This window comes from Trachurus trachurus (assembly GCF_905171665.1).
Source record: "Trachurus trachurus genome assembly, chromosome: 1".
Taxonomy (NCBI): domain Eukaryota; kingdom Metazoa; phylum Chordata; class Actinopteri; order Carangiformes; family Carangidae; genus Trachurus; species Trachurus trachurus.
Genome location: NC_139891.1, coordinates 8610107 through 8636226, shown reverse-complemented (window position 1 = coordinate 8636226; position 26120 = coordinate 8610107). Strand labels below are relative to the sequence as shown.

The 26120-nt window shown below is 44.0% G+C and overlaps 1 protein-coding gene across 1 annotated transcript; it reads right to left on the bottom strand.

Moving 5' to 3' along the window:
• Nucleotides 1-217: 217 nt before the first annotated feature.
• rnf38 (ring finger protein 38) lies at nt 218-25362 on the bottom strand. The gene is made up of 13 exons (XM_083972624.1): nt 25268-25362; nt 23556-24240; nt 11659-11720; nt 6141-6343; nt 5664-6042; nt 5065-5229; nt 4616-4786; nt 3998-4183; nt 3805-3908; nt 3611-3695; nt 3254-3375; nt 3030-3129; nt 218-574 (listed from the first exon to the last, which is right to left on the bottom strand). Exons 2-13 carry the CDS (start codon nt 24157-24159, stop codon nt 512-514), a joined length of 2244 nt encoding a protein of 747 aa, XP_083828750.1. The 5' UTR covers nt 24160-24240; nt 25268-25362; the 3' UTR covers nt 218-511.
• Nucleotides 25363-26120: the final 758 nt, after the last annotated feature.

Genomic DNA, 26120 nt, shown 5'->3' with positions numbered 1-26120 from the left:
GGGTTCATGATGTGTTTTTAAAAATACACACATATACATATATATATATATATATATATATATATATATATATATATATATATATATATATATATATATATATATACACACGTATATACATATATATGTATATGTATATATATATATATATATCCACCTGCATGTGAAATTGTTAATTTCAAAGGCCATTCATAGAAAGCAGGAACCATGGGCAGAAGGCAGAGTAGTAGTCCAAAACAGAAGGCCTAGGAAGTCCAGCAAATTAAGTGAACAGGAGTCAGCAGGAAGTCTCCACACCCCTAAATGCAGATCCCAGGTGAGACGTACTGATCACTGTCCTGGCGGGCAAGAGTGACGGATTAAAGAGCACTGGTCCCAGATAAGTGTCAGAACTTGTGCGCCTGTGGTGTTTTAGAAAAAGGAGATAAGTTCACTGGTTGGTTTGTGCATTCAGAAGGGAGGCAGAGGGAGGCAGGAAGTCTGGGCGTTGGGTGCCTGTATGAGTCAGAGGTCACTCAGAGTCCCGCTGGACCTCAGAGGCGTCGGCTCGACAGATAGGACAGGTCCGGTTAGCCTGGAAGTAAGGAAACAGAAGAACATGAAGGATACGAGTTGAAACACACACAACTAAAAAAGGTTGACAGATTAAAGGCTGCATCACATCAGCATTTGTAGCTGGGAATTTTGCTGGTAGATCCATTCATCGTGACTTTTAAGTGAAGCAATGAGTTTGGCTTTTGGCATCACTGAACAGTGGCGAGCTAATATACAGCTACACCAGTACCAGTCTAATAGCAATTTAGACAGTGGCATGATCTGATTGAACAAACCATAAGCCGGAACAGATTCTAAAACAAAGGTTATTGGTGGTGTTGATATTACCTTTTATCACACCCATTATACAAAATCTACTGAACACAAAAGACAAAAAGATGTTTAAGTGTTGATTTAAGCCGGTGCATATTCTCATTTGCCCAGGTCATAGTATTTCAAAGGAGGTTAAATCGAAAGCAACTGGACTTAGTATTTGTCTAGGAAGACGTTTCACCTCTCATCCAAGAGGCTTCATCAGTTCATGTACGCAACTGACCAGGCTGGGACTGGTCCAACTATCTGGTGTGGAGACTCAAAAAATAAAAAAGTGTTGATTTATTATTTCTAATTATTGTTATCTCTATCAGCAGTGGGTTGCACCAGCTGTGCGTAAGTTCAAACGTAGCCTAGTTTGAACGTAAGTTCTATCTTAGGATGGAGTTTACGCACTACTAACATTTTAAGTGTTGCACCAGCTGAGATAGTTACAACGTAGTCATAAGTTATAACTTAAGTTCTACACCTAGCTCTTAGCAGGTGTAAAGTCATCGGTAGTGGTTTTCATGGCGCACCGTTTGGAGAGGTGGGATGATTTGGAGGAGGGGGAGAGAGAGTAAATTCTCCCAGCTGTGTTACCTACATCGGCCGCATGTTCTCTGTGACAGATTACATCCTTTAGATTTGTATGATGATTTTGACACGGTTTCGTTTCCCATGAGCGGAGAAAGCGGATCGCTGACGTACTCGCCGCAGACCGGGGGGCTCCGGACCGAACGTGCTCCCCCCGCCCCTATCTTCTGGCTGCGTTCAGGCCGAGAATAGGTGCTCGTGCCGCGGCAGGTCCGAGCTTCAACACCCACGGGCTGGGTCTCTATTGTCAGGCCGACTGAGAACTAACTAACTGCTCAATAGGGCGATCGTGGGATATGAGAAGTTTTGTACATTCACAAGGACTTGCATAAAGTAGAAATAGCCCGGGCTTCTAGTTGAGACCGGCTTTTATCTGTGAATTTACGGTAACTATTCTCTTGATCAGTGGAGGCGAGTGTGGTTAAAGCCAATCTCGGGATGCGGGTGGAGGAAGAAAAAAAAAATCTGTTCACCGTGACAACGTGTGTGTATGAGGGAAAGGGAGGGGCGGAGGGAACGGGGGATGACATATCCAGCAAGAGGACAATATCCCGCATCTAAATAACATATTGAAAATATCTGCTTGACAAGTAATGGAGCTGGAAACAAGCCTAAATATGCAACTACACTTTAACAACAAGCCCAAAATCTCGCAACCCACGACTACCAATAATTATAAGTGACTTCACAGAAAAACAAGCCCAAAGTCGCTTAATAAGCGGACTTGGCAACTGTGGTCGCCGTTTGTTTTGGTTTTTTCCCCAGTCGAACGCTGCGTGAAGAATGATACTTTTCTCTCATTGGCTACTTTATGTGATTACGTCACCATCTGCGACAACGTCTTGCTTAGTTTAGACGCTGTTAAGATGAAACGTAAGTCTCTGTGGTGCAACTAAACAAAGATACATCTTAAGTAGGACCTTAACTAGTTTCAACGTATCATTTAGTGTGGACTTTACACTCTAACTTAAGGTAGAACTTACACAGAGCTGGTGCAACAGGCTGCAGTAGTTGAATAATGGTTGTCATCTTCTTTTTGCTTTTTAATAAACTTAAGTTTTTCATTTTCCTCTCTTGTTTTTCTGTTGTGCATCTGTTGTACTTTTGTCTGCCACATCTCAATTTTCTTTAACAAAAAAATAAAAAATCCAATAAAGACATTTATGACAAAAAATTTAATAAAAAAGGACAATGGATTGGTGACAGTATCAGAGTGAACTGTCCCCTTATTGTGCAGTTAATGTTCATGCTAACTTTCTACTAACTTACTTTTTAGTTTTAGGATGTCCTTAAAACAAAATGCCGGAGGTTATCTGGCTGATCACTGATACAAGAGAAGCAGCTCAGAGATGACATGTCGGTGACTAATGCTAGCACATCCCCGGCTCATTATCACATTCACCATCCGCTTGCCAAAAAGCCCTGTGAGTAGTCATTACATCACCAAGCCTGCAGAACCACATTTCACAAGATGTGGATGAATTTCCCTTTGGTCATTTCTTTTTTTTTTCTTTTTTCTTTTTTGATGTGACCGGCAGGAACAGCTGATAAATATAAAAAAAAGTCGTGCAATTGTCCTCACTCACCTTGAGCCACTTGTCTACACATTTGGCATGGAATTCGTGATTACAGGGGAGGACCCTTAGAAGCTGGCGAGATTCAAAGTCACACATGCATACGACACACCTGGAAGACAAAGCAGGGTTGGTTCCATTTAACACCACCTCGATATTCTAAAATTACACCATGTCAAACCTGTAACAAAAAACTCCTCAGCACACACGTTTTAAAAAGCCAGAGAGGTACTCACAGTGTTTGCTCAGACTGATGGTTGTTGGGGTTGAACCTGTATGAGGGAAGCTGCTCTATATCTGCCTTGGTCAGGCCGCGGGGCTTGGCCTCTCCTAGACGCTCTGCCAGGTTCAACAGGGCCTGAAGGTTTCACACAGAGGAGCAAAAGCTTAGAGGGCAAAGTTTACAACAGACACATGATATGATAACTAAAAGCACTCAAAGAGATGGACTCTCTCTTGTCAAGGTCGAGTGTTTTAAAAGAGAAATGATTCAAGTCAGGTTGTGTTGAAATTCAGTGAGTGACCGGCTTTTCATGGTACATGATTTGTGTTGATTTCAAAAGGTCATGTTGCGAGTCAGCAGTTGGACGCACCTCATAGTTCTCCACCTCTCCGTCGTCCACATCCAGCTCTAGACTGATGGTGGGGGCCACGTTTGGCGGCACGGGAAGCATGGACCTGTGGTAGGCGGTGGAAGACAAGGAGCGTGAGTTTAGGAGATTGTTGGTTGTCTCTCTTGGGCATAGATTGCTTTCAACATAAACCTGAGGAAGCGAGAGACACTTACAGGAAGTAAGGCAGGAAGCTGGGGTGGTAGGGGGACGGGGGAACGGCCTGCTGGGAGCGGTAACGCCGGCTTGTGAATCGGCGGTGCATAAAATGGGGATAGGGCTGTAAAGAGAGAAGGAAATCAATGTATTACTCCGAGTTATGACACGATTAAAAGTCAAAACAAGCAAACATTGAACGGGTGAACTCACCACTGTAAAGAGCTCCTGCGACAGGGGGTCGTGATGCGACAGGAACTGGAGGGGCGTGGAGGGCGGCAGGGTGGAGGGAGGCTGGTGGTGGTGGTGATGGTGGTGGTGGTGAGCGTAGCTGAAGCCTCCGCCCACTGAAATCTGCTCCCCCAAAAGCTCAACCTCGTTCTCAATTGTCTGTAACGGCTGAGAAGAAACACGCTACATTATTGATCATGATGACAGTCAACCCCGTTATCGTGTGACACGACGTCGGCTGTTGTTTTTACTGTGTAGGACAATTTGACAAAATCAGGACAGTAGATTTTAACAGTTAGATCTACTGTGGGTTTACTGCTATAAAAGTATGCTATTACATATATTATATGTCCATTACGGCCAATATAAAATACCATTGTAAGGGAAATCTTTCATACAGTTGGTAGCAGATGTCATGGTGCTATGCCGGCTTAACAGGCAAATGTATAATAAAAAATATAACGTCTGTGAATCCTGTTTACCTGTCTGACAAGAAAACTAGTTCCACTATGAGTTACCACTCTACATGTTCTGTTTGTCATCGATACACCATTCATTATACAATTATGTCATTTAAAACAAACACATTCATACACATACCGATCGAGGCTGTTGTGTCTGGAAAGGCAGGAACTGTCCGGGTGTTGGGAGGTGGGGCGGGTGGTGAGAAATGTGAGGTGGAGGAGGAAGCAGGAACTGTGGGTCACTGGACAGCAGTGAGGGGAAGGCATAGGGCACTGGCAAATGTTGCATTGAACATGCCTGCAGCATCTAGAAGAGTGTGGAAGAGGAGCAGGATGGGAAAGAGAGAAAAGAGAGTCATTTTAAATGCACATTTTCTCACTTTGGGTATGGAGTTGTGCAGAGTCTTGCCACAAGGTGGCAGTCAAGAGCTTTGAAGCAGGAAGACACTGCTGGTAATTGCTACTTTTTACCCACTTTTCCCCTCAAGCACTTTCCCCTGTTTTTTCTTTGGTTAAGCAGGAAGAGAAATAGCAATAGAGCACAAAGTGTATTTTAAAGCAAACTGCACATCGTTGTGTCCTCACCGGGTGGTAGTGTTGTCCAGTGCTGAAGACCACACTGCAGGTGGGGACCTGCTGTTGTGAGGAGCAGGTAGGAGGAAGGTGCTGACCGCTACACAGAGGCGCTGCGAGACCGTGAGGAGGGACCGGGGTCACTGTGTAGGAGACCGGTACACTGCCCTGCTGCAGCTGAAGAGAGATCACAACGCATTTGATACACAGTCTCTCACACAAACACACATGTATGGTACTGTTCTTGTCCACTGTTTTGTATGACATTTTGTATATATTTTGTACTGAGTTTTTTGTTTCGTTTTCTTTGCTTTTTATCTTCATCCTGTAACTGCATCTTGATGTAAAAATGATAGGCACAGTACCTCATGGCTTCAGCCTACACCTTTTTGGTCCATGTTTCAATGAACATTCAATGTATTGTAACACATGATGAGTTGTTCTAAATTGACCAAATAAACTTAAACTCAAGTGCCAAATTTTCATTTTATGCAAGTTTAATGGCCAACAAAGCAGTTTGAATCTTGACTCATGAATTGAATCACACACAAACACACTGGCAACGTTTGCTGGCGTCACCGCTCATAACTTGACATTTGCAGCGGACTAACCTGTTCGTGCAGGTCCATGACCATGGCTCCTTGCTGCTGTTGCGCTGCATGATGTTGTTGCTGATGATGGAGGTGATGGTGGTGGTGAGCAGCTGGATGCAGTAGCCGTGGCGACAAGGTAGGTGGGTGGAAGGCCCGGGGCTCCTCCGCGCCTGCCCCACCGCCGCCGGCCGGAGGAGGCTGACCGTAGGTGCTGGGCGTGTGCGCTGGATATGTCTGGAGTGTGGAGGAATGAGGGTTGTGGTGGTGGTAGTTTTCATCCTGGAGGTCCGACGGCGACAGGCGCGGCGCTGGACCTTGGGTGGAGGGGTGGTGATGCGGAGGCAGGTGGTGGCGGGTGGGTCTGGAGAGGCGGCCGCGCTGACGCCTGGCTGGCGGGCTAGAGGTGGAGACGGGGCAGCGGGCGGTTTAATATTTGGGATATTCAATAACGTTATCTCTGAATGTAAAAAAAACAAACAAAAAAAATGCAATTACCTGCGTCGGTGCCGCGCAGGAGTGAGGCATCTTTCCTGGTGGTAGTGTGTGTGAGGGTGAGGCGGCCTCCGACTTGGGGGCCCTGACTCCCAGGGGCGGATGGGGGGAGATGGGGTGGATGGTGGGGGTGCGGACGAGGTTAGCTGCTCCAAGACGGACTGACTGGACAGCCTCTGGCGCTTTGGACTGGGGCTTTCCTCACTCTGGAGAAGGAGAGGGAAGGGGGGGGTAGAAAGAAAATGGGAGGAAAGAAAGGAAAAGGAGAGGAGGGGTGGGAGAGGGGATGGGTATTGTGGTTAGTGACCCATTGCACTCGTATCAAATAAATCAATTTTACCATGCTTGACATTCCCTCTGGCCTAGAATCCATACTACTGCATAGACACGGGTTCCTTTGTGACTCGTGGCATTTCCTGTATGATCCAGAGTGAGTGTATGCTTATGTGCATTTTGTGTGTGTGTGCGTGTGAGAGAGAGAGAGAAAAGACAGCATATTACACCACCAGCGCTCGGAGGCCCGGAGGGTTCAAAGTCACTTCCTCTCGTTGCAAGGAAATGCAAACACAAGACAAGCTCTCACAGGCCCATGTGCGAGTCATATGTACACACCCTCTACTGGAGAGCTAGGCAAATACTTGTGAGTCAAAACAGCCAGCCAAACACACAGAACCAGTGACATAGCTGAGCATGTGCTCACCCAGGTTGAGGCCGACTCGGGAGTCATCGTTTTTTTCTCTCGAGTCAGACCGATCATATCGTGTGTGTGACTCACTTCACTTACAGTCAAGCGGTGACTCTCACACTTGGCACTTGATGAGGCAAGAACGCGCACAAACACACACTCATGTGTCAGCTCTTAGTCATTCATCCTTATGCAGACCTGAAGAACACAGGTTCCTTAAAGAGCCACACACAACACACACATATACACACATACACACACACTTCCTCATGGTTACCATCTCAACAAATTTTTCCCTCTACCTACTTGATCCCTTCTTCCGTCTCCCCTCTTTGTGGGGTAGACACGTTGTTAAAGTGTGATAAAAATGACTCAGCGGCTGTGACTTTTAACACACACACATACACACACACATACACATGTACAGCTCAGCAACCTTGAGAGCAGTGTGATAGCTAACAGGAAACAGCTGGAGAGCAGGCAGCAGAAACACACACACAGAGTTATGGAAACGCCTGCAGACATGCAAATTCACATTCACACATGGGCAGCTGCCACCGTTTGAGTTCTTCATATTGTTCTTTAAAGAACAATACCTTCTGGAGCTCTTCAGAGACACACTCTGCCGTTCCAACATGACCTGAACAAAATGTATTTTGATCGTCGGGCTCAAACACACCGTGTCCTGACGCCTCTATCGCTGTCTCATGGTACTAGATGTGACCTGAGCCTGAGCTGCTCATGGGAAAGACAAACAAAAACACCGGCTTCAATTAGCCTTCACTCAGTACGTTTACATGACACACAAGTATTGCCTTAATCCGACTATAACTGGACAACTGAAGTGCATGTAAACACGTTAGTCCGACTAATATCAGGGTTCTCCAACTCTGATTAAGACACCTAAATAATGCGAGGGGGCCGTATTAACCTGCTGAATAATCGCCGCCTGAGGAGGAGGACACCGTCAGTTATTCGATTTTCTCAGTTGCATGTAAACTGGGACAAGGACAGAAGTCCGGTTAGATGCCAAAATCGGAATTTTGAGCATAGCTCGATTAAGCTGTGTGTAAACGTACCGAGTGGAGCAGAGCACATGATAGGAGAGGCTTTGGAAGAATAAGAGAAGCACTGGTAGAGAAGCTCGGCAGAGCCTTGGGGCACACCAGACCCTACATGACAGAAGAAATTTGGGTCGCAGCGAGGGTTACACACCCCAATTTTGAGTGTGTCTGTCTGTATTTCATAAACCGTGTAAAATTACCATGGCTGAACATTTGGGTCAAAGACGACTGGTGTATCAGCGAGCAGCTAACGATCCCTTCAAAGCCTTGTTACATCTGAATACGTCGCTCGCTGACTTGCTCTTTTCCTCAGGTTAAGTGTGAGCTTTCGTCAAAGATCTGATCCAGTGACCAAAGAAAAAAAAAAGGACGTACTCTATGTTCCATGACTTTGGATAACCTGGAGGGAGCTAGTGAACGGTTAATGGAATACAGACGTCATATGGCCAAGTTCATTGAGTCACGTACAAAAGATTTGGCATGTACAAGCATGACTTTGTTCTGAGAAAGAAGAAGCTGAAACGTTTCAAGGGCCCATTTTATCAGTTGATACGGAGGACACAAACTGCATAGGATCGAGGGCACTAGAGCCCTCCCCCACCCTTAACCCCCCCCCCACACACACACACACACACACACACACACACACACACACACACCAACCCCCTCTCATCCAACCCGGCACCCCGCAACCCTCTCTACCAGCCCCAACCCCAAAACCCTTGGGACATCTACTGTGCCCATTTTCATATCCAAGCCAGCCTCCTCCACCCCAACCCTGACATGTCGCCCCCCCCCCCCCCCCCCCCCCCCCCCCCCTACAACCACTCCCCCTGCTCATCAGCACCCCCCCCCTTTTTCCCTTCCATCAGATAAGCTGAATCCCTCTACAGTCCCCTCTTCCTCTTGTTCCCTCCCCCGTTCTCCTCTGTGTGCCTGTCCTGTCCCGAGACCCCGGCCTGAAATCTGAGGGGACAAGACAAGAAGTTCTTCGACAGAACACACACACACACACACACAAACACACAAACACATACAGTCTGTCTTAACACATGCAGACTATCGCCCATTAGTATGAAAGTTTGATGGGCCTGTCTGCCCGTGTTAGTGGAAAGGGAGCGGTGTCAGACAAAGGAGTGTGCGTTTGTGTGTCCCCAAGCCATGTGCCATAATGTGGCCTTATGTTTTAATAGGGGGCTTGTTGAGAACACACATATATTTCTGGTCCGAACAAGTTTCAACTAAAGCCAGAATGTATGGAGGGAGGGAAAAAAAGACATGCTGACTTTATACAAACAAATACACACAGTGACTCCTGGCGTGGCCCAGAAACACTGCTGACTGATATTACAGCACATTCTGCAGTGTAGAGACCAACCACACACACATCCACACCCTCCCATCCCCTTTCACTCTGTCCACATACACCAGGCTGAGCAGACATCCTGAAGCATGAGTGCAGACACACCCTACCACGTTCTATTTCACTATGTCCACATTTGGGAGACGCATGCATCCACTTGCACACACACATACACACAGTTAACTGTGGCCAGCAGCTGTTGTGGCTTCGCTGTCAATGCTGAGACCCAAAATAAAGAAAATCCCAGAGTGTATACTAACACAAACCTGAGAAACACAAAGTGAACGCAGCCTCCCATCCCTCCTTCTCCAGCGTGGATGTGCACGCTGAGAGAATATGGTCATTCTGCTTTTACAGATTCATTAATATTTGCAGACATGCTTCCACTCACACTCAAACACTACTCCCTCCCCCCACTTATTTTCTTTCCATCAACAAGATTTCAAAGCCCATTTTGTTTCCTCTGCCACTGTTCCTCCCTTCCTTCCCCTCCCTCCGTTGCTCCTTCCCCTCCTCTCCCTCCAACCAAGTCCCACAGCTGGAGGTGAAATCATTAGCAATACCCCCTCCCTGTTTTTGGCCTTGCCTCCTCCTCTCTTCTCCCTCTCTCTCCCTTCAAGCTTTCTGCAACACCTTCCACAGCAACCTGCCTCCCCTTCCTCTCCTTTATTTCATCTGCTTTTAACACGGGCCTTCAGGAAATGATCATCACCATCACAACTCACTACTTTTTAAGATACTGCCATCAATGACAGAGCAGTATTGCTGAAATGACCAGAAACTATGTTTGAAATAGATTATTTCTCACTAATGTAAATGAAGCCTTGGTAGATTAAATAATTTTAACTCTGTGGTTCCTAACAAACTCAGCAGACAGGAAATATATATGTTCAATATAGACATGATGGTTGTCAGGATCATATACAGTATAACATCCAGTGATAAGTTGTTAAAGTTTTCACAAAAGCTCCCACAATGTACTTTTTTGATAACATATTAAAATGTATTTAATCACTGAATTACAGCAAAATATTAAAAGTTGCTGATATAAACATTAAATCTACATCGCTATAAAATCTAATTAATTAAATAGAAGGTAGAAGGAGGAAAAACTACACATGCTATGGTTTGTGATGATGAATATGATGGTGAAATCACCACAACTGCCCATAAGGAACATGACAAACACACAGCATCCTTTCTGTTTCATAGAGGACACGCTTCCCACAGGCCATTTCAAATTGTACAATTTAGGAACACACTTTGGCATTCGTGAAACAAAAAGCAGAGCTCATATTTGTAAGCTGTGCTGTGTTTGAGTTTCTGGAGGAAGCTCTTCGGTTCATCAATCATTTACACAACAAACGCGCTTAACTGCCTGTAAGCAACGAGAGAAAAATTTTCTGCATTTTTATCAGACAAGTGGATGGGGGGGGAAATAACTGTCATTTTAAAAGTTTTTCATTGTATTAATTTAGCCTAAAAGCCCTTTCTATTATTTGAATTATTTTTAAACTGTAGTAAATTCTAAAAGTATCAGAAATCATTTTAAAATTGACTTTGACAACAAAACATTGAAGACATAATTTATGGATCAAGGTCATAATATGTTAAATTTATTTATAATTCCTATGTTTCTGCACTTCTTTGTTTCTAATTGATACACCAATGCGAAACTATGCTGTATGTTTCACATTGGTACATTGATATGACACAAAGAACTACTTTTTGTTGGACAAAATTAAAAGCACAGTATGTATCCCATTAGAGATCACAATGGGTCAAAGTTATGCTTTACTAGGGGTGGGGGGAAAAATTGTTATATAGCATAGTTTTGCAATATTTTGTATGGCAATATTGTATCGCTATATGGACGCCAAGTATCAATCTGAACAGACTGAGAAGTTTATCTTCTAACAGATATTAACAATTTTTTTATGTGGAGACACGATTTGCAGTTAGAAAATAGCTAATAAATCGCAACATATCGCCACATGTTGCAATATTTTTTAACATTGCAATAATATTGTATCAGGCCACAAGTATTGTGATAATAATGCATGGCAGGGCCTCTGGTGATTCCCACCCCACTACATCCCAACCATGTTTACAGGCTACAAAACAGCTTCATCAACAACTAGGAGTTCACTGGGACAGGATTAGACTCACACATTGCATTTACCATCGTGTACACACACTTTCAGGATCTTGTCTGTTTCAGTGGGTTGTGTGCGTGCGCGTGTGTTGCTGGTTCACCCCGCCATCGGCTGAGAGACGATATTATCTAATACTCAGTTACAGCGCAGCGTGATCTCAATCAGGGGCCTCAACAGTGTGTAGCATCCAAACATCCGTACATGGCCCTATGTGAGCGTGAACTTAACATTGGTGTGTGACGGTCGGGCTTACCTTATCACTCTCCTCTCCGTACGCGTGGTCCGGGTGGCAGTGGTAGGATCCACCGGAGGCTCCTACACGGGCGGGAGAGAGCAGACCAGGTCACACACTGACAATTCATGTTTATTATATGTTCTACACTCTTATAACACAAGATTTTGTTCATCAGATCAATGCTGAGTTCCAGTAGATCTCTGTAAGAGCAGGAATATCACACAAACAAAACTAAAACTGAGAAACCATATGAAAACATTGACGTTTCACCTTCATTAATCACCACTAACACAACACTGCCTGTAATTGTAATAAAATGAAGTGGATACATCCTATTTTTCTTTACTTTTATCATATTTACACGTCATTTGTACACAGCCTCACATTCAAGTCTTATGCGTCCAGTATGTGTGGGTTTGTTTCTATTATTAATTACAATAGATAGTTAATTATTAACTGTTGTATTACTTTACGATGCAATATACACAAACATGTTGTCAATATCTTTTGTTGAAATTGATAGCATCATTATACGCGCGCATTGTGGCCTCTTCATTTACATCCCGCACATTTAATCCTTTTGGTGTTATTGTTCTACTGCAACTTGGATTCTAATACACAACAACAGAAAACAATGACAACATGTTTGTGTGATGAGGGGCGCTGACCATGTGTACAGCACAAAAGTGACTGAAACGCATATGGTATACTGTTGTCTCAGATCAGAGGCAGTAGATGTAGATGTGCACGCACGCACACACACACACGCACGCAGCCAGGCACACAAAATAAACACAGTAATCCAGGATTAGAGAAGCTTTCTGATGATACCGCCGCTCGTATTATGGCTAAGACTTTTACTCTTTTGTTTTTCCACAATCCTTTCATCTTTTTATTGTCTTTTCTATTTATTCTGGCGTTTTGTTTTTCCCCCTTGTCATGGGCACATCTTTAGCTGGGGGGACGTCCTTACCACAGATGGTGGCAGTGGTATACACTCCAAGGGTAAGCGCTCCCAAGGGCACTTCAGACAAGGCTACCTTTACCATAGAGAATGAAGGGAGCTAAACAAGAAGGGGAATAGATGCAAAACAGCCTTTTAAAAGAGTATTTTTCACCTCTCGGCTGTTTGTTTGTGGGATTTTTTCCTGCTCACACAGCCTCCGTCTTTGAAAAAGAGCTCTGATTGACAACAAAGAAGAGAGGGGGGAGAGAGAGAAGAGGCAGACAGAGTGAGGTTTTCACAACTGAATTCCTCAATCCTTAAAAAAAAAGCTTTTCCTCTCATAGCCCAATCCCCAGAGCTGGCAAAATAAATGGATTGAAAAGGTTGGGGCAAGTAAAGCTTATATTAGTGTAGTCAAAAACCAGCTAACAGGCTATTTTCATAGAGATGATTTGGGACAGAGTAGTGGCGAAGCATTCATGGGACTTGCCGGCTGCATGGCGCTTTTCTGTACGACACTCATTCATTCATCACAATAGGCAAAAATCCAGCGCCCCCCCCCTCCCTCCTCAATATAGTCTCACTTGCACATTGTCGGAGTCCGGTAAATTGAGTCAGAGACGAATCATTCAGACGGAGTCACTCTATAGAGAAGCTACAGAACAGGTTTAAAATGTCTGGGTGACATCATGTCCCCTGTTGGTGTATCGCAGACTGCACACAGCACACGGAAAGTTGAATCACAGCACTGCGGTGTGGATTTCAGTGTGTGTGCGATTTAGTGATGTTATGAAATTTAAAAACATGGTAATGTGGCGGATTTCCTCATGTATGGCCGAGCCGAGCGGGGATTTCTTGCAGAGAACAGGCGTCTTGTTGAATCACCTTTACCCTCCACTGAGACTGCGGGCCCGTGTTGAGATTTATATGGATTAATATTGTTTGCATGTTAGTATAGTCTCAGACAAATTCTTGAGCAAACAGGAGATAAGTGAGAGCTGGACCTTGAGGCATCAGCAGAGCTCAAGAGGCAGAACAGAGTGCTTCAGAGCAGTGAGACATGGAGACAAGAACCAGAGTCAGACTGTCTGCATGAACACACTGTGACTAGTAGCTCAGAGCAGAGCATTCACACACATGCTTCTAGAAAGACACACACACTGGAGTTGATCCCAGTGAGAAACAGAGAAAAGAGTTAGAGAACTGACATAATGAGTTTAATGAGTAAGTGTTACCTTAAATTTCCATCACAACTAGAAACATATTCCAAGATATATCCTGTTGGCATTCACCAATAGGCTGGACTATGCAGATTTTCTATTTACGTGAACTTTGTCAAAATATATGGCTTTAAGCATCAGATCAGATAGTATCCATTATAGAGAGGAGTGGGAATATGAACATAAAGTAGTCATAGGTTGTGACAAATCAGATGGTGGTGTGTTGACAATATCAGCTTGGCAGGGAAATGAAATACTATCATCAAGTATGAATAGCTTTTTATATGAATGCAATAATCATGGCTAGAATAACAAATGGCAACAGGCTGCATTGTGTTGGAGATAATTATTAAATTAATTTCCTTCTTTCTGCAGTATTAACCAGCCAAACATGGACTAATATACAAGAAAGAGAGTTAGAAAGTAAGTGTAGCATGAAAACAAGGACCAAAGGGCGGCATATGTAACGAGTGGCATACGTAATGTCAAAGCTCACATTTGACTGCATCAATTAGGGCTTGCTGCCAAGATGGTAAAGTTGGAAAACATAAATTCAGGGCTATAATAAAAATTGATCAAACGATAACTTTTTCCTTAATGAGTCGAAACAAGGAAACATTTACAAGCAACACGATTTGATTAATTTGAACACAAAATGCACAGTAGGTTATTAATTACTTGTGCTTAAAACTGTATTTGGTTATGTAATATTCATGCTTTTAACTGTCTGACAGTATGAACTCTGCCATAATGAATAGGGTCTTTAGTCAGAGAGAGAAAAGGGTACAGAGAGGACAACACTGGTTCAGTGATTAGTTGAGTATTACCAACTTTTTTGTTACAAAAGGGCTGATTAGATTGTTTTTTTAAGTACCCCTTTTCTCCACAAACACGCTTCTGAACATGTTTTCCAGTTCACACATGTATTTTTAGTCGTATGTGACTGAAATGGTCAAAGTGTCAAGCCTGGTAAATATACCCAAGAAAATACTGAAAAACCTGCATCCTGCTCTGCCTAATCAACATTTGCAAAGTGAATTTAAATGAAAAAAAGGTGTTAAGTGGTACAAATGTAGTAAAGTTGAATATGGAGAGATGGTTTAGCAATCAACATTTGCATAATAACTAAATGACAACTTATACCATCTCTTTCTCACATCCAACCGACCACACCTTTCTAGTGACAGTGGAAAATTGTCATTGACTTCAGCTGTTTGTTTTAAATACTGATAAAAAAAAATGATGAAGGATGATCCCTGCCTTTTCATCTAAAGCATGCAGCAGCCTGTAGAAGTAAAGATGGGAAGACAAGAACGCTGCAACGAGGATGGGAGGTGAAGAAGAAGAGGGGGTTAGGAAGGAGCCGAATACGGGGGACGAGGAGAGGGCAGAGTGGAGGTACAGAAGAAGAAGACAAGGTTGGAAACGTACATTAAAGGGGTGAGAGCACTGAGGGGGGGAAAGGGAGACGGGAGAAGATAAAGAGTGGAGGAGTGGAGGGTGAGAGAGCAGTCAGAGAGAGGGGGAGGAGGGCGGGGGTGGGGGGGGGGGGGGGGGTTGTGGCTTCCCCTCTTGACTGCTATTGATTTTCTGTAAGCCTCAGAGTGCATCAGCTATTTCTATCCATTTCCTCCACCTCTCCCTCCCTTTCTAACCCGCCCTCCCCTCCCCTCCTCCCGCACTCAGCTCAGACACCCTCCTCACACATCCTCCTCCTCCTCACACTCTCCATCACTTCATCACCATCCTTCCCTGCCACCAATCTATTTCCCTATCAGCCGGCCTGTCTCCCTCCCATATATTCCTGCTGCTTTATCTCACAGCATCCACATTTCCTTGCTTTCCCTATCGCACCATCTCTGTCCATGATCTCCATCACCCTCTCTCCTCTTTTTTTGCGTTTTTTTCTCTCCATTAAACCCCCCCCCCATCCCTTCCCCTCGAGTGGGAGCGGAAAAACACAGAGGGGAAAGTGGGTGAATAGAAAGGCTGGTTGGATAGATAAGATGACAGATAAGTGACAGTCTTACTAAATAAATCACCAGCTCAACAGTAACAAATGGGAACACCGACAGGAACCTTGTTGACCGCTGCACAACTTGTAGCAATTTACATAACATACACACAAGTTAAGGCAATTTCAGTCTAAGCATACGTCTAACAGGAACATGCACACCTCTTACATCACCCCGCCTCCTGCACATATGTCACAGCACAATTCACACCCTGGCACAAAGCAGAGTCGAGTAACAAGCTGCCATATGGGCTTAAAATAGGCGGCATGTAACGCCTGCCCAGCTATTACCTGCCTAACACCGCATCACACAGACCTGATGGCAAGTGTGTGTGTGTGTGTGCATATAGAAACGCAAACGACTCTACCTCTCTCCCACTTCATTGTCCCCTCCATCTATTTATTGTTCTCTCCTTCCTCATTATCTTTCTCATTATCTTTCTTCCACCTCTGTTACTGCTGCGGCTCTCGAGGTTGCTCCTCCATCCTGCACTTTTTCTCCCCCCCCCCCCCCCCCCGAAGTCTGAAAAACTGCTTATAAGGCCCTGTCGGTGAACACATGCAGGTGTTTGCATTTAATGTACTTGAATGTGAAGTTATTCTGTGTATAGACTGCAACATTACTTTGACCAAAATGAAGATGCACAGGAAATATTAAGAAACAGAACGGAAACCTGTTTAAAACTCTGGACGGTATATAAAGTAAAACCAACCAGAAAATAACTGTAATGATACTATGGGTCCTTTCTTAAAGAGGACATATTTTGGAAATATCACTTTTTGAAGGCTCTTTAACATATATTTAGGTGTTGTCTTGCTTTCCGGCCCCCAAAATGTGAGAATTGACAAAATAATCTGTAATTTTCAGGCTCCCAGGTTGAAATCCACATGGTTTTACCAGCTGTCCCCTCAGTTGTCTTCCAGTGATGTAACTAGGGTTTGAATTTGCATAATACCACCTATACCTGGTACCGGTAGAAGGGGTGGGGCAGGGCAAGCAGTGGTTAATTTGCATTTAAAGGGACAGGTACTGAAACCAGCCATTCTGAACAGGGTTTTTTTTGAGAGGATGAAAAGAGCTGTGATGTTTGATCCTTGGGGTATTTTGACCAAAGCATGTCACCTGGGAACTATTTTAATTTGTGGAAAGGGGCATCATATGTCTCCTTTAACTGTCAGCACTGCAGATGCACCAGAGATTCTGAAGATGTGAGGAACAGCTACCCACAACCTCCTCCATGTCCATGCCTAACCAATCATTTTGTAAAAGCACATTCTGAGTTTTGACTTCCTTCATGTTTCTTCATTTTTTGCACAAGGTCCAACACAAGTCACAGAATTAATGTTATGAACATAATCTAATATGGTGCAAAGCATTTTGTTAACCTTTCTTTCAAGGAAGCCCCACTAAACCATGTCTGAAAGGAATATGTAATTAATTCCCCCCACTTTCTTTAAAAACCGCATGTATATAGGCACCATAAATGTCTTTCTTAAGACTCATAAAGGCAGTAGCCAGGGCAGGCTTTGGCAACTTTTGAAATGTACCCATTTCATCTTGTGATTTTGCTGTTATATTTTTGGTCACAGAACTGAGAAGCTGTGCAGCCAGCAAGAGATGCAAGACACAGTTGCTAATTCTAACATGGTGGCAGACACATCAGTAACACATCAAAAAAATAAATCATTCAAAAATATACTTTTAATTTAGAGGAGAACTTTTAAAGCAACTTGTTTTCAGTGAGCTGTCAAAGATACTGCACCTATAGCCAACAGATGATACCTGTCTGACTGCATTGCAAGGCCCATACATCCTCAGTGTCAATAACAGCTCTGCGGCTCTATGATGTCGACTGTCTGTTCTTATGGTCGGTTTCGTATTCCTAACTGGTTGACGTTTCAGTGCATGTCAGTGTGAACCTGCTAAACATTTTACCTTATGTGCCATCTACCTTTGCTCCGTTGCCTTTACCTCCGTCAACTTCTGTCTTCTCACTGCAGTGATGTCATCCTGCATGTACGCATGGCTCTGACAGTTCTGTTTCTGCTCACAGCCCACCCAGCAGCAAGTAAACAAGGTGTGTGCACCAACACATAGTCAGCACACACACACACACCACATGTCATGCAGCTAACCCACTCTTCCACACTCCTTACTCTGTCTCACTCCTCCGTCTGTCCTCTCTCGATCTCCCCCTCCCCCAATTAAAGACAGAGACCAGCTGAGAGACACAGTGCTCGTTGAGAGAAAGTCAAGGACAGAAAGTCAGAGACAGATGTCTCTCTTAATTCCCCCCTTCCATCATAAATCTCAACACTACAACCACAAACTGGGCCATTAAAGTCATTTAAACTACAGTCTGAGGAACCAAATGGAAACGGTTGATAAGAAATTCACTTGTTTGGTGTGTAACTTGTTATAAAGTACACTGTTATGAGAAGTGCTGAAATAAATTAAGTTTGTTATTATTGTTATTAAAAGTAGTACAACCAATGCACAACTCATCCAGTGTTGCATAATTTCAGATTATTCAGTGCTTACACATATTGTACCATAGTGTTGTATTATAGTAAAAAAGGTAGGTGGTGGTTTGTTAGGACAAAGAAAATACCAGAGTTAAGTGTAAAGCAGGTGCCACCAAACATGAGCTGTTTGAGAAAACATCTCTTCTGTCTATCTGAATGCTTCCTTGTTTATGAAGGAAATTGCTTGAATGGCCTCCATGATAGAAGTATATTTTAGTATATTTCAGTGTCCAACATAAAAAATGTTCTTACTGGCCCATTTGGCCAGTAGATTTGAGTTTTACTGGCCCGGCCACCAAAAAGTGAAAATAACTTCTTTTTTTAAACAAAATCGTGTTTATTTATTGAAATTGGTTCAAATGTTCACATGTTATTTTCCTGGATTAAAATGATGTAGTGGTGGTGGTAACTGGCCAATCGCTGATTACAGTGATTACAGTGATTGGCCAGTCAGTGGCCAATCAACTTGCCCTGCATGTACTTTTACTGGCCAGCAGGCCATGGGTTACATCGAACCCTGATATTAGTAGCATATTAAGCAACATGATGGTGAAATTATTACTGGAAGACGCTCCACTTTGTGTGTGGACGGATGAGAAGTGGATTATGCTGCAAGAGAAGTTTTTTTTAAAAAGGGCGTTTTCTGACAACTACATGACTACAAAACAGCTAAAACAAACTTAACTACGACCTCAACGAGCAGACTCGCAGTGATGTAGTCGCTCCATGTGTGCAGTGTCAACTCGCTTTGCATAACAGCTACAACCGAGGCAGAAAGGGGACAACAAGAGGAGGAAGTAGGGAACGGACACGAGGCGGGAGTTGTGTTGAAATAACAAGTGAAAACTGAAGATGCCAACAAACTGTTGAGACACTGAATTGCTACAAAAGTTACTGCAGGTTGACATACAAACAGAAATAGTAGAAGCCGTGTCATCTTTAGTTGGTGAGAACCAGAAACTTTACTGTACCTTTTTATTACATTGCTATACAAACAACCTGGTTCTGACATGATGAAAAAGAAGGAGGCAGTGTGACGTTCACAGTCCAGTCAGTGAGAGACAGCTACAGAACAACACATATAGCTGCCCGAGGACACACTCCTGACCTACATCCAGTGGACACTGGAAACACGGGTTTGCACTCATGACACTACTGAGCCACACCTGGCTGACATGCCCAGTTATATCAACAGGGACAGGACACCAACATTCAAAGAGTAGGGATAAACATCACCCCCCCCTCCCCATCCTCCCCTTTTCTTTAAAGCACTCAACATTCAGTCATTCCTCACACACACCTTTATCTTCCCTCACTAACTTACTGGCTTCAATCATACACTCTCCTCCTCGTGCCCCAATCTGCTGCCAGCCGGTTGTTTTCGTCGCTCTCTTTCCACTCACAATATCCTTGCCTCCTCCTCCTCTTAGGTCACACACTCAACTGCTTCCTTTGAGGCGTGCTTCCTCTGCTTTGCTTACGATAAAACACACACACACACACACACACACACACACACACACACACACACACACACACAAACACACACACACACACACACACACACACACACACACAGAGAAACCCTGTGTCTCTTCCAAAGGCAGCCCCATCCCATATAACTTGCTCACCTCCTCTTTTTGACCTTTCTCCTGTGCTTCAGCCTAACCATCTCCCTTCCATCTTCATCCTCTTCTCTAGACCTCATCCTCTGTCTTTCTACCTACACCACCACAACCTTATCCAAACTATGACTTCTTTTGAAAATACTCCTCTTTTCCAGTTAAGATTTTGAACTCACTGTTCTTTCTATACAGACCTTCGTTACTGAAGATTTTTTAGTAACCTTTGGCATTCCTTCTCCAATACCTCTAATATCTTTTTCCAAACCAGATCAAAGTCCACCCCTCAGAGATAATATGGGGGGTCACTTTCCTGTGCCTCCCAGGATCACCCCTAACTGACCAAAGCGACTGCTTTGTTGTTTGCTCAGAGTAACGGAGTAACAGGGAACCCCTGCTACTTGGTCAATCCAAGTGAAAGAGTTTCTCTTCAAAACGGAGGGGGTTGCCTGGGCGACAAGACAAAAGGAGAGGGGGGGGTGGAAACAGAGTGCATGTTTATGTTTCCACTTCTGCTGCAGACAGAAGGATGGAGAGGATAGAAGTGGAGGGGTAAAGGTAGAGTGGCAAGAGCGTCTGCCCCTCTGCTGCTTTGGGCAATCCATTAAACCGATCCCTCCATTAGACAAATGTGAGGGAGGAGGCCAGAGAAAATGGACTGGAGGGGTACAGAAAGGGTAGACTGGTCCAAAGAGGAGGAAGGGGGGGTGGTGAATGTGGCTATGAGAGTACAGGCTGCGACAGAGGTGGGTCAGAATCTGGATAGGAAATCAACTGCTTTTTTAGACATGGGCTCTCAAGAGTTATGGTGAGACATGGTGGGCAAAGTCATGTGAAAAGTGCATGACAAAGAATGATGAAGATGAAAGAAAAACGTGTGAATGCAACAGTATGAAACAGGCATGAAAGACCGAGGCACAAAGGGGGGAGAGGGGGCAAAAAGAGGTAGAATAGACTAATAGGAGAGGAGACAGAGGAAGGGATTGAAGAGTATCGGGATATCATTAGCTTTCATGCCCAATGCAGGTGACTTGCATAGGAAGAATGGACTAAGTATCTCTCCCTCCTCTCTCAACCTCTATCAACAAACAGGACCCATTCTTGGAGTGGAAAGAGGGTCTAATAAAAGGTGTAGTCTTGGAAAAAGTCCAGCTAGCCAGCTGCTTCACTTGTGTAAGAGAACATTCAACTATAAATTAGCCCTAAGGTTTCCTTTGCCCAAGGCAGCAATGTAAACACTACTCAAAAATAGAGCAATTGTGTTATTTCTTATCCTTAAATAAAGCCACTGCTTTGTTTTAGTGTAGCTTCACTGACACTAAACAACATACAGTATTTCTTATGAACATGAATTTCTGCACCTTCCACCTCCACATAGAAGAAAAATCAGTATTCTTATGAGTTACTGTTTTTCTAAGTGCTGTTCATCCCGGATCTTATTAAAATCAGAAATGAGTCCAGATAATGAGTGAGCATCTACAGAATCTGTGGCCGGTGCCTCTCCCCTCCCAGATCGAAATCCATTTGGATGGAAATGCAATACAGTCATTCTATCCATTGATTTGTGCTATCCTACATGTCATAGCCAAGCTACTATGACAGAGTATGGGTCACAGGTCACAGCACACCACTAAACTTCCATGATGGCTCGTTCAACATGTGTGGTGATGCAATGCTACTATGTAAACCGGTCTGTATTTTTTTTATTGATTGTTAAATCCTTTGTCTTAGTTCTTAAATGTTTTTTTGCCTTTCTTACAAACATAAAAGGAAATATAGAGCCTTATTTCCCAGTAACCCAGCAAGTTAGACATATATCACACACATTGCTGGGAGTCCAGAAGGGGCCTTTGTTTTACTTTCACTGTGCCAGACAGGTAGATCCAGTCTCTGAAGCTGCTCAGCCTCTCATGAACACATACACATAGACGCCTTGTAAAAAAGAGTCTATGTTCTTTTCATTTGATCTAAATGCAGCTGAGATGGAGGTTTTGGTGCTGTATAGGGGGAATCTGGACTGGGGGAATATCATGCTGCTCTTTTATATACAAACTGGCTTATTTCAACAATACACTTATCCAAAAGAAAAGAAAAACAAAACCAAACCAAGAAGTTAGCTTAGTCACTACACCTGTGGTGACTAAACTAACCCAGCCACTGTGTCTGTGCATTCCAGGATTAGTCTGCCCGTAACACAGGAGTTGCTCAATAGGAGGGATGACAGGGTGGTTAGTCTCCTGAGTTCATGACAACTTATTCCAATATGCAAAATCAATATGAGTAGTTGGTCTTTTCTCAGCAGAACAAACTGGAGGTGTTTGGTAAGAAACAATTAGAATGCTATAAATGTTATATGTTGGCAATAATAAATAAAAAAAAATGCTTACTTTAAAAACTTGTACATGCAAATACATGTGTAGAAAAATTGAATACTATTTAAATATTTACCTTACAATTTCAGTTTGTTTCATTCAAAAAAATGACCCTTCATATGATACTCCCTGAAGCATTGCAAGAGACCACTAACCACCAATTTTCTTTCTAACCTGAGAAGCTTTAGGTGTGCTAAGAGAAAAGCTTCTCCATGGCCTTGCTTGAATGTGAAACTCTATGCTGTTTCTGTGTTATGTGGTTCACTGCACTGCATTCGCTGTGTGAGGGTGCCCTCACATGTATACTCCACCCAGCACCGGTCCATGCACACGCTAAGTTTGGTTCGCAGTCAAGCACAAATATCAAAGCATGGCTTACCCAGGTAGTTACTACCGGTAGTATGGTATCCTCTCTTTATCTGAAAGTGACTAGGCCCTGCCAATACATCCCCAAGTAGACTGAATACCTGTTACTATGGAGGCCATGGCCATCCTTTTCTGTGTAACGTGACACATGCCATTTGGCTGATTCTCTTACACCAAGTGAGGACTTGCGATACCATGATGTATATCATTCAATGTGGCTGTGCTTAAAATTAACACTTGTGTCACTGCAAAAATAGAAGTGCCTATTTTCTTCTTGTTCACAACTTAGCACTGCCAGGGCAGAAAGTCAAAGCAGTGGGTTATCTGAATTACTCCAACTACCTATGAGAGTTTTAGAAAAAGAATAAGCCATAGAAGAAGAAAAAAAGGATTAGCCCTTCCACGCTAGGAAGCTTGTTACCTAGCTACATCAATATTTGTGTGGTTGACTTAAAATAGACATGCCATGGTGCCTTAAGATTCACAGTAACTAACTAAGCACAGCAGATCAATAAGTTAGAGGCATCCCTAGTCCACACCACACTGCTGTTGTTCATTTACATACTGTATGAGTTAACTGTACAGCACATAGACTCTGCAGCTCCATGGCAAGCACATGAAATATCCTGTCTGATTAGAGTACAACACCCCCACTGCCCACCAGAATCCTCCCTGTTTCATTGTGCCTCTAAAAAAAAAACTAAATACCAATCCCCTCTACTTCTGTCACTTCTGCCTGGTGTGTATGAGAAGGGAAAAGTAAAAAAAAACGTGTGATTCATTTATCTCTCGGTCGAGGGTACACAAACACGTACACAGTCGGTGTCAATGGCAAGTAGGGACATTTACCTGCTGCCGGGATACGGTGCGCTCCTGGAACCGAAGATAGCCTCTGAATGCCGGGAGAGGCGTTACTTCCTGGGGCTCGCTGCTGGTTCTCCGGGTGATTGCTGTGAGATCCAAGTGGTGCGCAACCGGCACCGTGCTGCTGGGGATGCAGTTGCAGTTGCTGCTGCTGTTGCTGCTGCTGCTGCTGCTGGTGATGGTTAGATCCCATGACTCCGCTGCCGGCTATTCCAGTGCCATTCCCGCCACCAAACTGCTGGTAATATCCAGACCGAGAACGCGATCGAGTCCTTGGGGGCTCCATGGCCATTTGGTGGGGGTGAAGGGGGTGGAAGAGAAAAGATGAGGACGCGGCTGGGGACTGCGGCGGAGAGCCGTTGGTGGATCCGGGCTGTACAAAGCCCCTAGCGCCGCTCTGGCTGTAACTATAGCCCCCGAGTCCTCTGCCCCCCTCTGCGCCCCCGTACTCTGTTCGCTCCGCCGACTCCGCCGCCCCCGCCTCGTCAAATAAATCAGCCCCTTTAGGGACAGGCTCCGGGGTGGAGGGCAGCCGGGGGCAAACTCTAGGCTCCTGGGTCGTTGGCTGTCCAGCGGCTGCGATTGGCATTTCCTTTCGGGGGATTTCCTCTTTTGCTTTTTTTCCTGCGTTTTCCTCTCGTTTCCTCTCACAGAAGAAGCTTTTTAGACTCTGTGTGTAAAAAAAAAAAATACAACGTTGGAGAGTGGCTTGGCTTGCAGTTAAACACGAGCTGTGGGGTATCCTCCGTTCAGACTGCAGTCACCACATACAACTGTTTACACCCAACACTAAACGTGAACCGCCACCGTTTATTTTGACAAGTATGGGAGTTGTGACTTTGGTACTTTAGCTTGGCTGCTTGACTCAAGTTTGCCAAAGTAAGGCTTCTAAACAACGTGATTACACAAACTGGTTCAACAACTACACACAACGTTGTATATTTACGAAACTTTCAAATGTATCGTGTTTTCAGTGGACACGACTGCGGGTTAAAGGGGTGACGGTAACTTAAATAAACATTGAACTCAGCAGCCACTTTCACGAGGTGGTAACGTTCAGTCTCGTTTGGTCCATAACAACCGAGACACGACTCCGGCAACGGCTCGCTAGCTCGCAGGAGGCTAACGCTAGGGGGGTATGCTAACGTTAGTGCGCGTAGCATACAGTGTATTATGTTTATTCTAACAATACAATAAATGTATTATTACACCTAGTCGCTTCGTCTTAGCCGTGTTTATCCCTGAACCGAGTTTAAGGCGACTTTGTCCACTTTAACAACCATTTAAACTTGTTTAAAGCCAGTCTGCGTAATGTCGTTCGCTAGCTTGGCGAGCCGTACCAACCCCTCCTCCTCCACCGACCAACACAGAGAAAAATCCCGCAGCTAGCCACCCACGCCTCGAATCCCTTTAAATTTCTTGGTTAATAGTAATAAAACAAAAAAATGGCTTCGAGAAAAAACTTATTCGGTGTTATTTCAGTGAGTTAGGGAGAGCCGGTAATGTTTTCCCGGCTGGAAAGAGGGACAAACAGCAAAGCTCACAGAGAGATAAAAAGTGGTCAATCTAAAATTACAAAGAAAGAGCCACGGCTAAAATTAACGCGATCTTAGGGAACGAGCCCGCCTCTCAGTCTGCCACTGAAAACCGCTCTTATTACCCTGCCCGGAGTAGTTTTTTTTATAATAACAACTTACCTTCAATGTGCTCTCCACGACTGTGCTCTGACGCGGATATGTCGATAATACAGTGAGCCCTGCGTGAGTGTATGAGTGTGTGTGTATGAGCCCAGTGTTCGCTCGGTGTCAGCGTGAAATGTGACAGACCGTCAACGCTCAAGTCGGATTTCACCAGGCCTACCCAGTCGATATCAGATAAAAGAAAGCGTTTGTAGTCGCTATTACCATACGCCCTTCCCATTCATCCACCCAGACGAAGGAAACTCGAAAGAACATTTCAAAGTGTTAAACGTGGAGGTTTTTATTCACTTTAGTAGGAGGAAATCACGAGTTTACACGTAATATGAACCGGTTTATGATCGGTTATCGATTGTATGCCCTGTTAAATCAGAAGCTGTGGATAGCAGAGAGGCAGGCTAAAAGGGGCTTTAAATTATTTATTTACAAATACCAAGCCTGCCCATTGCAGCTGTTTCCTCTGGAGCCGAAAGTTCGCTTTAAAAATAAGTATTCGTTGTGTTTGTAAACGATATATTGGCTACCATCTCGCGGTAGCTAGAAAACAAGAGAAAGAAAATAGTGATAAACATTTTTTTTTAAAACGTTTGTGTAGCCCTAACCTGAAATAAATTCGTCTAATGCAGTTCAGGCCACCAACGGTAAAGGGAGTGAGTGTGTTTGAAAGAGACATTTCTCACCAGCAGAACAGGTTTGTGCATGTATCTACATCCTAGGGCAAAGCAGCTTAGCTCCTCGAATTCTTGCAATGGTATAATATGTTGGAAGATGTCAAGTTCTTGTATTATATTTTTCACCTTCAGTTGAGCTAGAAAAAGCGTAATATCTTTTTTTGTGCAAGCATTGTAGGGGT

Bases quoted from the DNA above. Each gene is read 5' to 3' on its own strand.
- rnf38 (XM_083972624.1), bottom strand. From the start codon at position 24,159: ATGCCAATCGCAGCCGCTGGACAGCCAACGACCCAGGAGCCTAGAGTT. The intron at 3,909-3,997 runs GTGAGTTCACCC...CTCTCTTTACAG, and splicing joins CGCAGGAGCTCTTTACAGTG to CCCTATCCCCATTTTATGCA. The intron at 3,696-3,804 runs GTAAGTGTCTCT...CGCCTACCACAG, and splicing joins AGCTTCCTGCCTTACTTCCT to GTCCATGCTTCCCGTGCCGC.